The 12,748-nt window shown below is 42.9% G+C and overlaps 1 protein-coding gene across 1 annotated transcript in view; it reads left to right on the top strand.

The window, feature by feature from the left end:
- The window catches only part of isy1 (ISY1 splicing factor homolog), a 51,938-nt gene that overhangs the window by 4,042 nt on the left and 35,148 nt on the right, over nt 1–12,748 (top strand). Inside the window, exons 2-3 of the mRNA XM_034164412.1 lie at nt 9,439–9,461; nt 11,379–11,430. Of these exons, the coding sequence (XP_034020303.1) occupies nt 9,439–9,461; nt 11,379–11,430 (75 nt within the window). The remainder of the gene's footprint in view (nt 1–9,438; nt 9,462–11,378; nt 11,431–12,748) is intronic.

Here is a 12,748-nt window from a genome sequence, read left to right as displayed (position 1 = left end):
TGTTTTAGTCTGTGGTGCAGTTGAAAGTGCTATATTATTTTTTCTCTTTGAATTTTTATGCTTAAATAGATTTTTGCTGGTTATTGGTGGTCTGGGAGCAGGTACCGTCTCTACGGGGATGGGGTAATGAGGGGATGGCAGGGGGAGAGAAGCTGCAGAGAGGTGTGTAAGACTACAACTCTGCTTCCTGGTCCCAACCCTGGATAGTCACGGTTTGGAGGATTTAAGAAAATTGGCCAGATTTCTAGAAATGAGAGCTGCTCCATCCAAAGTGGGATGGATGCCGTCTCTCATAACAAGACCAGGTTTTCCCCAGAAGCTTTGCCAATTATCTATGAAGCCCACCTCATTTTTTGGACACCACTCAGACAGCCAGCAATTCAAGGAGAACATGCGGCTAAACATGTCACTCCCGGTCTGATTGGGGAGGGGCCCAGAGAAAACTACAGAGTCCGACATTGTTTTTGCAAAGTTACACACCGATTTAATGTTAATTTTAGTGACCTCCGATTGGCGTAACCGGGTGTCATTACTGCCGACGTGAATTACAATCTTACCAAATTTACGCTTAGCCTTAGCCAGCAGTTTCAAATTTCCTTCAATGTCGCCTGCTCTGGCCCCCGGAAGACAATTGACTATGGTTGCTGGTGTCGCTAACTTCACATTTCGCAAAACAGAGTCGCCAATAACCAGAGTTTGATCCTCGGCGGGTGTGTCGTCGAGTGGGGAAAAACGGTTAGAGATGTGAACGGGTTGGCGGTGTACACGGGGCTTCTGTTTAGGGCTACGCTTCCTCCTCACAGTCACCCAGTCGGCCTGCTTTCCCGGCTGCTCGGGATCTGCCAGGGGGGAACTAACGGCGGCTAAGCTACCTTGGTCCGCACCGACTACAGGGGCCTGGCTAGCTGTAGAATTTTCCAAGGTGCAGAGCCGAGTCTCCAATTCGCCCAGCCTGGCCTCCAAAGCTACGAATAAGCTACACTTATTACAAGTACCGTTACTGCTAAAGGAAGCCGAGGAATAACTAAACATTTCACACCCAGAGCAGAAAAGTGCGGGAGAGACAGGAGAAGCCGCCATGCTAAATCGGCTAAGAGCTAGTAGCTACGCTAAGCTAGCGGATTCCTAAAAACACGCAAAGTGAATAATGTGTAAATAATTTAGAGGTGATTCAGCAGAAGGAGTGCTTTAGTTAAGGCACGTAAAGATTACACTGGGAAACAAATCGTAATCTAGATAACTAGATCAATCTAACTGCGCAGATTAAACAGCTAACAGATACAGAAAAACACAGCTGTGCTCCGGAACAGGAAGTGAGCCAGCCTACATGGCGGCTTACAGCGAGAGGTTGCTGCCCTCGCCCTGGCAAGGAAATCCCAGGAACACGGTTGGAACCTCCTCCATGACATCACAACCATGGCAACACCTGCAAGCAGACTCAAGTCCCACCACCCATACAACTAGGCCTCGCAAGAGATGCTTGCATCCATCTCGGAGGATCTGACAACCAAAGCCTGGCTGGCAGCGGCATGGCAGCAGGAGTGGGAGTCGGCAGGACATACACATCTACAACCCCTGGCAAAAATGATGGAATCACCGGCCTCGGAGGATGTTCATTCAGTTGTTTAATTTTGTAGAAAAAAGCAGATCACAGACATGACACAAAACTAAAGTCATTTCAAATGGAAACTTTCTGGCTTTAAGAAACACTATAAGAAATCAGGGAAAAAAAATTGTGGCAGTCAGTAACGGTTACTTTTTTAGACCAAGCAGAGGGAAAAAAAATATGGAATCACTCAATTCTGAGGAAAAAAATATGGAATCATGAAAAACAAAAGAACGCTCCAACACATCACTAGTATTTTGTTGCACCACCTCTGGCTTTTATAACAGCTTGCAGTCTCTGAGCCATGGACTTAATGAGTGACAAACTACTCTTCATCAATCTGGCTCCAACTTTCTCTGATTGCTGTTGCCAGATCAGCTTTGCAGGTTGGAGCCTTGTCATGGACCATTTTCTTCAACTTCCACCAAAGATTTTCAATTGGATTAAGATCCGGACTATTTGCAGGCCATGACATTGACCCTATGTGTCTTTTTGCAAGGAATGTTTTCACAGTTTTTGCTCTATGGCAAGATGCATTATCATCTTGAAAAATGATTTCATCATCCCCAAACATCCTTTCAATTGATGGGATAAGAAAAGTGTCCAAAATATCAACATAAACTTGTGCATTTATTGATGATGTAATGACAGCCATCTCCCCAGTGCCTTTACCTGACATGCAGCCCCATATCATCAATGACTGTGGAAATGTACATGTTCTCTTCAGGCAGTCATCTTTATAAATCTCATTGGAACGGCACCAAACAAAAGTTCCAGCATCATCACCTTGCCCAATGCAGATTTGAGATTCATCACTGAATATGACTTTCATCCAGTCATCCACAGTCCACGATTGCTTTTCCTTAGCCCATTGTAGCCTTGTTTTTTTCTGTTTAGGTGTTAATGATGGCTTTCGTTTAGCTTTTCTGTATGTAAATCCCATTTCCTTTAGGCGGTTTCTTACAGTTTGGTCACAGACGTTGACTCCAGTTTCCTCTCATTTCTTCCTCATTTGTTTTGTTGTGCATTTTCGATTTTTGAGACATATTGCTTTAAGTTTTCTATCTTGACACTTTGATGTCTTCCTTGGTCTACCAGTATGTTTGCCTTTAATGACCTTCCCATGTTGTTTGTATTTGGTCCAAAGTTTAGACACAGCTGACTGTGAACAACCAACATCTTTTGCAACATTGCGTGATGATTTACCCTCTTTTAAGAGTTTGATAATCCTCTCCTTTGTTTCAATTGACATCTCTCGTGTTGGAGCCATGTTTCATGTCAGTCCACTTGGTGCAACAGCTCTCCAAGGTGTGATCACTCCTTTTTAGATGCAGACTAACGAGCAGATCTGATTTGATGCAGGTGTTAGTTTTGGGGATGAAAATTTACAGGGTGATTCCATAATTTTTTCCTCAGAATTGAGCAGTGGTGGGCACACTTCCGATAATCCGATAACAGATCATTTTCGAAGATAATGTTTTCATTTTCGCATTATCTTTTTAGATAAATTTAAAAAACATCGTCGGACTAATTATCTTCCGATGAATTACCGTCCGATAACTTTTAGACCGATAACGTACCAAACTAAGCTGAACAGTGAAAAACATTCCCCAGACCTATGTGTTAAAAGTTTCCTAATAGGTATGGTGTTCTATCCTCTGCACACACAAACCACTCTATCGTCTGTAAGCAAAGGAGAACTGGTGACCAAAAAAAAAAGTAATTTCCTTTAACACCATACTAAAACTATAATTGCATTGTCACCAAGTCATCCAGAGGCATACATGTTTAACTTATGGTTCAAATTTTAACTACTCGTTTTAGACAAGTTATTTAAAATTATTGTCATGTCTGAAGTTTATAAAGTGAAAATATCAGATATATGTTTTCGTTTTAAAGTAATGTGCTAATTTTTAAGGTTTTGTGAGCACATGCTTTGCCAGGCAGCAATGCATTATGGGTAGCATAAGGTAATCTCAGACGTTCACAACAGGACAAATGCATTTCAGACACTCTGTTCAGGGTCCACAGATAACAGCATTAAACTCTAGTGCCTAAAACTCTCGTGAATATATTCTCTGGGTTTATAGACGTTAGTGTATTTGCGTTTGTTAAATTCCACGCATCTTAAATGTAGCAGACACGGATTATCTGGAATTTTGTTTGACATTTTTTCAATCCGCTACTGCCATCTACTGGCCAGGAGTGTTCATGACAGTATTAAACGTCTGGGTATATGGCTGCTCTCAGTGTTCGTATTGTCCATTGTCTAGGCGCTTTTTGTGTGCATATATTTGTTAACTTTGTATTCTAAAACTACGGTTAGAAGTAATTCTGACTCCTTATCGGTCCACACGAACGAGGTTGGCGCCATGTTTTTAGTTTTTGTGGAAGTGACGACAAGAGAATAAGGCTCCTGATTGGATATAATTTTAATCAGTACTGCCACCCAAAGGTTTGGCAGACTAATTACAACACAATTATACGGTTCGATGTGGATGGATTGTTTTTTTAAACGACGTAATGTGGATGAAGTTTTTTCCCCAAACTGAAAGGGTAAGATATTTGGTTTTACAAATACCCGACAACGTGTGTACATGGCCTTATGTCTGTTGTGTCTGTTATGTCTGTTTACTTACTTACTAATATTGAGTGCACGTTTTACAACATCATAAAAGTTTTTAAAACATGCAATTGCGATGACACTTCCAGGGCTCCGTAAAAATGCTTTTTACAAATAAAAATGGAATATTTTACAAAAGTACATTTATCTTTAATCCAACACATGTCACATTAACGTGTTGGTTTACATAATGGATTACTGAACCAATCACTGTTTAGCACTTTTACCCAGAATGCTTTGCGGTCTGTGTTTGTTACAAAACCTCAGAATTAGTGCCTTAGTCATCATTAAATGATATATGTTATATTTTAACTTTGTACATATGACAGAATTGACATTAATGGAGTTACTATCAGTATTTTCAAAAAACCATAAGTTAGTATGACTTTATTTTTCAAGACCTCCGCCTGACTGGAGTGTTGAAATTGATATAGAGCTGGCCTTATGGCTGCTCTTGGTGTGCCTCTGTGGTGGGAGCGCTGTTGTTAACAAGAACTTCCAGCAGGGCAGGATGTTGAAAGAAAAATGATTATGATTAATAAAGAGTTGATTTTGTGGGTGCTCTCAGGATTTGTCTGTGGTGTTTCCTGCAGGGAGCAGCATGGTCAAACAGTCTTGCTTATTCTTTAGGTCTTTTACCGCTTTCGATGCTTTCAAAAGCGATCGTGTTAAAAATCAATTTCAGCTCTTTAGTAACTGCAAATGTCCCATAGACAACGCCGGAATTTATCGGTTATCGATTATCTGTAACTTCCGATACATTTTTGGGTGGTTTATCGGTTTATCTTTATCAAAGATAACTTTTCAGTTATCTTATTATCTGTTATCGAAGTTAATTTTTTGGTTATCTGTGCCCACCACTGGAATTGAGTGAGTCCATATTTTTTTCCTCTGCTTGGTCTAAAAAAGTAACTGTTACTGACTGCCACAATTATTTTTCCTGATTTCTTATAGTGTTTCTTAAAGCCAGAAAGTTGCCATTTGAAATGACTTTAGTTTTGTGTCATGTCTGTGATCTGCTTTTTTTTTTCTACAAAATTAAACAACTGAATGAACATCCTCCAAGGCCGGTGATTCCATAATTATTGCCAGGGGTTGTACACTATTATGTCCCGGATCCTGGAGATGGCGTCGAAGCAGAAAACCTACCTCGATCACCGCCCGTCTCCTTCACAGACCACCTTTTCTGAGTGGGACCTGAGATGAGGGTGTGGCTACACGACTCAATGCTGGACATATGATGACGATACACAAAAGAGGAAGATCCAGCCAGCCGGACTCGAGTTTGGATATCGGTTCAGGGACTGATTTGCCATCGACATCTTTTCAAAGGGCAGCGTTATCTGTTGCCGCTCTGTTGTGATATAGATCGGTGTTTTATCCCACCTGTGTTCATTATTTATTGATCCAAATCACAGGCACATATAAGCCTAGCAAATTACACAGAACATGCAGGGAAATGGACCAGACAGTTACTTCAGGATTATTTACTCGAGACACCATTCAGCTGCCATTCACCAACTAGATCAATGATTCATTTTATTTTATTCTTTACAAATAATATCACACACTTGGAAATACAAATGTAGTGTGCAAGATTTATAGAGGTCCGCAAAACAGTGATCAGCTGATTCTACATTTAGATTCTGAGTCAACAGTGGGTCAAGTCACAAAACCTGAATTTGCAGTTCGTGTGCAGCATAAGCTTCAGTTTTTCTTCCTTGGATACCAAAACCATGTTTTCACAAAAATCTTTCAACCAATCAACACTCCAACAGGAAAAATAATCAAAGTCTCTGTCATTCTCGCTGCTCACACAATCGGTCATCATGCCTCAAGACTGCAGTTTACACCTCTTGCCCTTTGACCTCGCATGAGACCCGGAAGAGAGTGAGAGTGTGAAAAGGCTTATTGCCAAGTAAATTTGTACATACAAGGAATTTGATCTGGTGGTTTTGGTGCATAAACAATAAAAAAAAAAAAAAAAAGAAAACACTTTTATAAGAAGTAAAATGGAGTCAAATAAATGGAATATATTCACTCGTAAACAAAACAGAATGGGACAGAGACGGGTGATTGGAGTACAATAGAGCCTTTATTGTCGTACATTCATACAATTAAACTTGTCCTCTGCATGTCACTGCCCTAATTACAGTTAGACACAATCCAACCACTAGAGGCAGTGTGCAGCCACAGTCCAACTCCAGATGTAGAGACGTTGCCTTGCTCAGGGGCAGAGAAAGGAGTAGAACCTAAATAAGCATGTTTTTGATTGTGGAAGGAAACCCATGCAGACACGGGGAGAACATGCAAACTCCACACAGAAAGGCCGGAAGCGATCCTAAGACCTTGCTGTGAGGTGCTAGTGCTAACCACTAAGCCAATTTCAATTCAGTTTATTAATTTATATAGCGCCAACTCACGACAAAGTCGCCCCAAGGCACTTCACACAATTCATAACACAAATTAATTTAAAATCAAAATTAAAAGCAAGAAAAGCACAATAAAAAGATAAAACAGTAGAATAAAAAGAAATTACAAAGCAAACGCAAACAGATTAAATTAATAATAAGACAGTCTAAAAAAGTGGGTCTTCAGTCTTGATTTAAGTCTCCACCGTGTCAGACTGCCGAATAACAGCAGGTAGATCGTTCCAAACAGTTGGACCACGGTAGGATAAGGCTCTATACCCCACAGACTTCTTGTTCATGCCGAGTGCAGATGTACAGTCCCTTTCAGTGTAGGGATGAACAATGTGTGCTTTACAGTAGTGTGGTAGTGGCAGGGAGGCAGGGTAAGTGGGGGTCTGTGGTGTTGAGTCCAGCTACGGACGGAAAGAAGGTGTTTTTGTGTCTTGAGGTTTTCGCCCTAATGAACCTCAGCCATCTGCCAGAGGGGAGGGTGACAAAAACTTTGTGTCCTGGTCGAGAGGGATCGGCCACTATCTTTCTTGCTTGCCTCAGGGCCCTGGAGGTGTACAGGTCCTGTAGGGATGGCAGATTGCGGTCGATCACCTACTCTGTCGTGTTGATGACAGGCTGCAGTCCGCTCCTGTGCTTAGCAGTGGCAGCAGCGTACAAGGCGGTGATGGAGGAGGAGATGATGGACTCGATGACGACAGTGTAGAAGTTCACCATCATTGTTTTTGGCAGGTTGAACTTCTTCAGCTGCTGCAGAAAGTACATCCTCTGCCGTGCTCTCTTGGTGAGAGAGCTGATGTTCAGCTCCCACTTGAGGTCCTGAGTGACGGTGACCCCCAGCTAAATGAAGGACCTTGCAATTGCAACCGGGGAGTCACAGGGCGATGGGGTTGGCCGGGACTGGGTTCTTTCTGAAGTCAGCAATCATCTCCACTGTCCCGAGGGCATTGAGCTTCTGATTGTTCTGTTTGCACCAAGATACCAGGTGATCGATCTCCCGTTTGTAGGCAGACTCGTCCCCATCACAGATGAGTCCATTGAGGGTCGTGTCGCCCAGGATCTTCAGGAGCTCCACAGACCAGTGACCGGAGGTGCAGCTGTCGGTGCACAGGGAGAAGAGCAGAGGAGAAAGAACACAGTCGCGTTGACAGCGTTGTCTGCCGACCTGTTGGCTCTGTAGGCGAACTGCAGGGGATCGAGGTGAGGGTCAGAGGTGGCAGTGAGGTGTGTGAGGACAAGGCGCTCAAAGGTCTTCATCACCACAGAGGTCAGGGCGACAGGTCTGTAGTCATTACATCCTGTAGTTCTTTGTTTTTTGGGATGGGGATGATGGTGGAGGTCTTGAAGCATTTATGTGGGGGGTTAGACCCCAGTTGGGGTGGGAGAGGAGGTGATGGTGGGTTGGAGCTGATGATCATCATGAGGGATGGTACTTGGACTGTCCCATTGTCTTTCAAATCTGCAGTAGAACTTGTACAGCTTGTTGGCCAGAAGAGGGTCATTGGAAGAGTGGGAAAGGTTTGGTTTGTAGTTGGTCATCTGCCTGAGTCCCTTCCAGACAGAAGTGGTGTCACTGGCTGAGAACTGGTGTTGATGTTTCTCAGTGTACAGTTATCTAGTTTCCCTAACCACCTTCCTAAACCTGTACTTTGACACTTTGAACCTGACCTTGCTCCCACTCCTGAAAGCCTCCTCCTTCTGCAGCCTCAGCTGTCTGAGTTTAGGACCAAACCAGGGTTTGTTGTTGGTCCACCTCACTGTGGTGCGTGTTGGAATGCAGCAGTCCTCACAGAAGCTGATATGTGAGGTCACAGCATCTTTAAGTTGTTGGCCAAATGTACTTTCTCCAAACCTGACTGGAGTAGTTATTATTATTGTTCACTTTTTTTCATGATTGGAAATGGAAGTTGATGTGATTGTATTAATATTGATGCAGTTGTTGACTATGATTTTCGGTCAGATCAGCTGTTTATTGGATGACGTTGATAATTGATCGGTTCTGTCAGGTGAGTTTAATTGTCAAAAAAATCATTTTCAGCCACTTATCTGGGTTGCAGCTCATCCCACACTTCCCTATCCTTGGCCAGGTCCTGTAACTCTTCCTGTGGCATCCCAAAGCGTTTGAGATATTTTAATAAAATGGGGCTTTAAAATAAGATGTTTATCATTTTGAGGCTGTGTTGAACAAATCTGAATAAAAGAGGGTTTGAGATGTTTTCTGAGGTCTGCTCTGTGTTGGGTAACGGTCCTGAGTCCAGTGAGGGTTTTTGGTGGGGAAAGGTTAACTGACCTGGACTTTTCAGGAGATGTGATTTGTTTTAATATGTATTTATTTTTGATGGATTTACTGATGGCAGAACTAGAATGTGTTTGATGTTGTCCTTTTGTAAATGACTTGCTGGACTTGACTGTCACCTGGGTCCACCCCGGAGAGGGTTCACGACGTAAACCAGGGGGTTTCAGACCCTGCACCTGTCCTGCCCGCTCTACCCATTCCTGATTCATTTACTGATGTTTCCCAGCTCTTGATTGCCTGAGCCCAGCTGGTAAGGAGAGTCAGAAAACCTGCAGGTGTCCTCTGGGAGCCGGGTCCAAGGCCCCGGGATTAAATGTTCCACACAAGGGACAGTTACAGACAACATCATGAATCTTATTGTTGAGTTTTTCATAAACCAAAGTCAGCATCTCTTCAAAAGGGAAACCGAACTACAGTTCTGCAGGTTTTTGATAGTCATTACATTCATGTATTTCTCTCTCCCCCCCCCCCCCCCCCCCACCCCCCCACACAGGCTCGTAATGCTGAGAAGGCCATGTGAGTATTAATCCTGCAGCTCCAGGAGAATGAGATGTTTTCTCATGTTGTCAGGCATCACTTCTATAGTTAAATACAGCGTCTGATGGAGGAGGTTCCAGTGGCGCCCAACAGGATCACGTTAGATTTATGTCTGGAAAAATCTGTGAGCAGTAACTCTGGATTACTGGTAAAGAAAGCATCACAGAGACGGTTTGCTCCAAGAGTGCTGATAGACGCGTGTGTCTGGATTTAGAGAAACCTTATGACAGGGTGCCAGGGGGCGGGTTTGGAGCTCTTCTGCGCCTCTCTGGGGGCGGGTCTGGAGCTCCTCTGCGCCTCTCTGGGGGCGGGTCTGGAGCTTCTCTGCGCCTCTCTGGGGGCGGGTCTGGAGCGCTGAACTCTACACTATGTGGAATGGGCCCGATCAATCACTGTACCTTGATTGGCCGCTGAGGTGTGAAGCCAGTGGAGTACAGAAAATGGCATCTTGTGTCCCCCAGAACTTGGAACGCCGATATAAAAAAGACGCTCGTTGCACACGCACAATTTAGATTAATAATCGACGATTTAGCTTTGTTTGATTTGATTTAGCTTTGTTTGCACCGCAAAATTCCATCTTGTGCTGCAATTAATTGCATGAATCATGATACTCGTGAAAATCGTGGGAGAGGAATTACATTTCACAGGTATGTCCCAGCCATACGCTTTCATGTTTGTTTGTATGTTAATCAAACTGTGCCATGATGCTGACGACTACACTCTAAGAAATAAAATGTTGAATTTAATTGATAAAGCTAATGGTGGTGTTGTGGTAGAGCTTGATCCTTGAGTAGATAAATGTAGACACCATAATTTTTTGAATCTTTCAACATTCACATCAACAAACCCAAATCTTGATTTTCAGTTTTGCTTTATTATTATGAGTTTTCCATGAAGTTGACAGGCCAGATTCAGTAATATACAGTATTCAGTAATATACATATAATATAAGGCACAGGTGTGCCTTAGACTGCCCACAATAAAAGGCCACTCTGAAAGGTGCAGTTTTATCACACAGCACAATGCCACAGATGTCACAAGATTTGAGGGAGCGTGCAATTGGCATGCTGACAGCAGGAATGTCAACCAGAGCTGTTGCTTGTGTATTGAATGTTCATTTCTCTACCATAAGCCGTCTCCAAAGGCGTTTCAGAGAATTTGGCAGTACATACAACCAGCCTCACAACCGCAGACCACGTGTAACCACACCAGCCCAGGACCTCCACATCCAGCATGTTCACCTCCAAGGTCGTCTGAGACCAGCCACTCGGACAGCTGCTGAAACAATCGGTTTGCATAACCAAAGAATTTCTGCACAAACTGTCAGAAACCGTCTCAGGGAAGCTCATCTGCATGCTCGTCGTCCTCATCGGGGTCTCGACCTGACTCCAGTTCGTCGTCGTAACCGACTTGAGTGGGCAGATGCTCACATTTGCTGGCGTTTGGCACGTTGGAGAGGTGTTCTCTTCACGGATGAATCCCGGTTCACACTGTTCAGGGCAGATGGCAGACAGCGTGTGTGGCGTTGTGTGGGTGAGCAGTTTTCTGATGTCAATGTTGTGGATCGAGTGGCCCATGGTGGTGGTGGGGTTATGGTATGGGCAGGTGTCTGTTATGGACGAAGAACACAGGTGCATTTTATTGATGGCATTTTGAATGCACAGAGATACCGTGATGAGATCCTGAGATCCGTTTGCGCCTTTTGGGGGACGCAAGATGGCCGCCAGTGCAGCAGCTTGGATTCACTCGCTCAGCCATGACGGCCAGTTCAGTGGTCTGGAGCTCCTCTGAGGTTTGGTGGGGCTCCCTGACGTTCAGACAGGGTTGATGTTGACAGTGTAGAGGTATGACTTGTCAGAGTTCCCTCTCAGTTTTACTCTTTTGTTCTGCTTTCAGGACTGCGCTGGCTCGTTTCAGACAGGCCCAGCTGGAGGAGGGTAAAGTAAAGGTCAATACACAAAAACATGGTTGTAGTGCAGCAGATAACTGAAACAATTGTGCAAATGGTGATACAAGCACCAACGTTGGCACAAATACTCCTTAGACATGAACTCTTTTGAACAAACCAACTGGCCACTTGAATTTTTGATAGACGGCCAGGTCGGGGTCAAATGAAGAATTACACAGGGGTCAAAATTAAAAATGCTCAAATCATTTTGAAAACTACACCACATTATTTGTCTGAACGTAAAGATTCCAAAAAGGTATAGTTTGGACTATCTGTGACTGAATGTACTGGAGCTATGGGGTAAAAACAGCAAAAATGGTGACAAAGGTCAGTTTCAGTTTGTACAGGGGTCAAAAGTTAAAGTTCCTTCAATTTTGGTAAAAAGTTATGCAAATTATTGGTTGATCTAAAAGGATTAATAAATGGAATAGTTTTGATTATGTTTAATGTTTGGTCTCCAAAGTAAAGGTCAAACGAGGTCAACGTCCATTGGATTCTATGACATGTGACATATGTTACCCCATAACATGATAACTAAGCATGATACATGGTCTAAACTACTCCTTTTTAATACCCTGTTAACTCAACTAATAATTTGCATAATTGTTTACCAAAATTGGAGCAACTTTAACTTTTGACCCCTGTACAAACAGACACTGACCTTTGTCACCATTTTTGCTGTTTTTACCCCATAACTCCTGATCATTCAGTCACAGATAGTCCAAACTATATCTTTTTGGAATCTTTACGATCAGACAAATAATGTGTAGTTTTCAAAATGATTTGAGCATTTTTAATTTTGACCCCTGTGTAATTCTTCAATTGACCCCGACCTGGCCGCCTATTAAATTCAAGTGGCCAGTTGGTTTTTTCAAAAGAGTTCATGTTTAAGGAGTAGTTGTGTCAACTTTGGTGGTTGTACAACCCCTGGCAAAAATTATGGAATCACCGGCCTCGGAGGATGTTCATTCAGTTGTTTAATTTTGTAGAAAAAAAGCAGATCACAGACATGACACAAAACTAAAGTCATTTCAAATGGCAACTTTCTGGCTTTAAGAAACACTATAAGAAATGAAGAAAAAAAGATTGTGGCAGTCAGTAACGGTTACTTTTTTAGACCAAGCAGAGGAAAAAAATATGGAGTCACTCAATTCTGAGGAATAAATTATGGAATCATGAAAAACAAAAGAACGCTCCAACACATCACTAGTATTTTGTTGCACCACCTCTGGCTTTTATAACAGCTTGCAGTCTCTGAGGCATGGACTTAATGAGTGACAAACAGTACTCTTCATCAATCTGGCTCCAACTTTCTCTG

Source organism: Thalassophryne amazonica, chromosome 3, assembly GCF_902500255.1.
Source record: "Thalassophryne amazonica chromosome 3, fThaAma1.1, whole genome shotgun sequence".
Lineage (NCBI taxonomy): Eukaryota > Metazoa > Chordata > Actinopteri > Batrachoidiformes > Batrachoididae > Thalassophryne > Thalassophryne amazonica.
The sequence above is the reverse complement of the archived record's forward strand: the minus strand, read 5'-3'. Positions and strand labels throughout refer to the sequence as shown.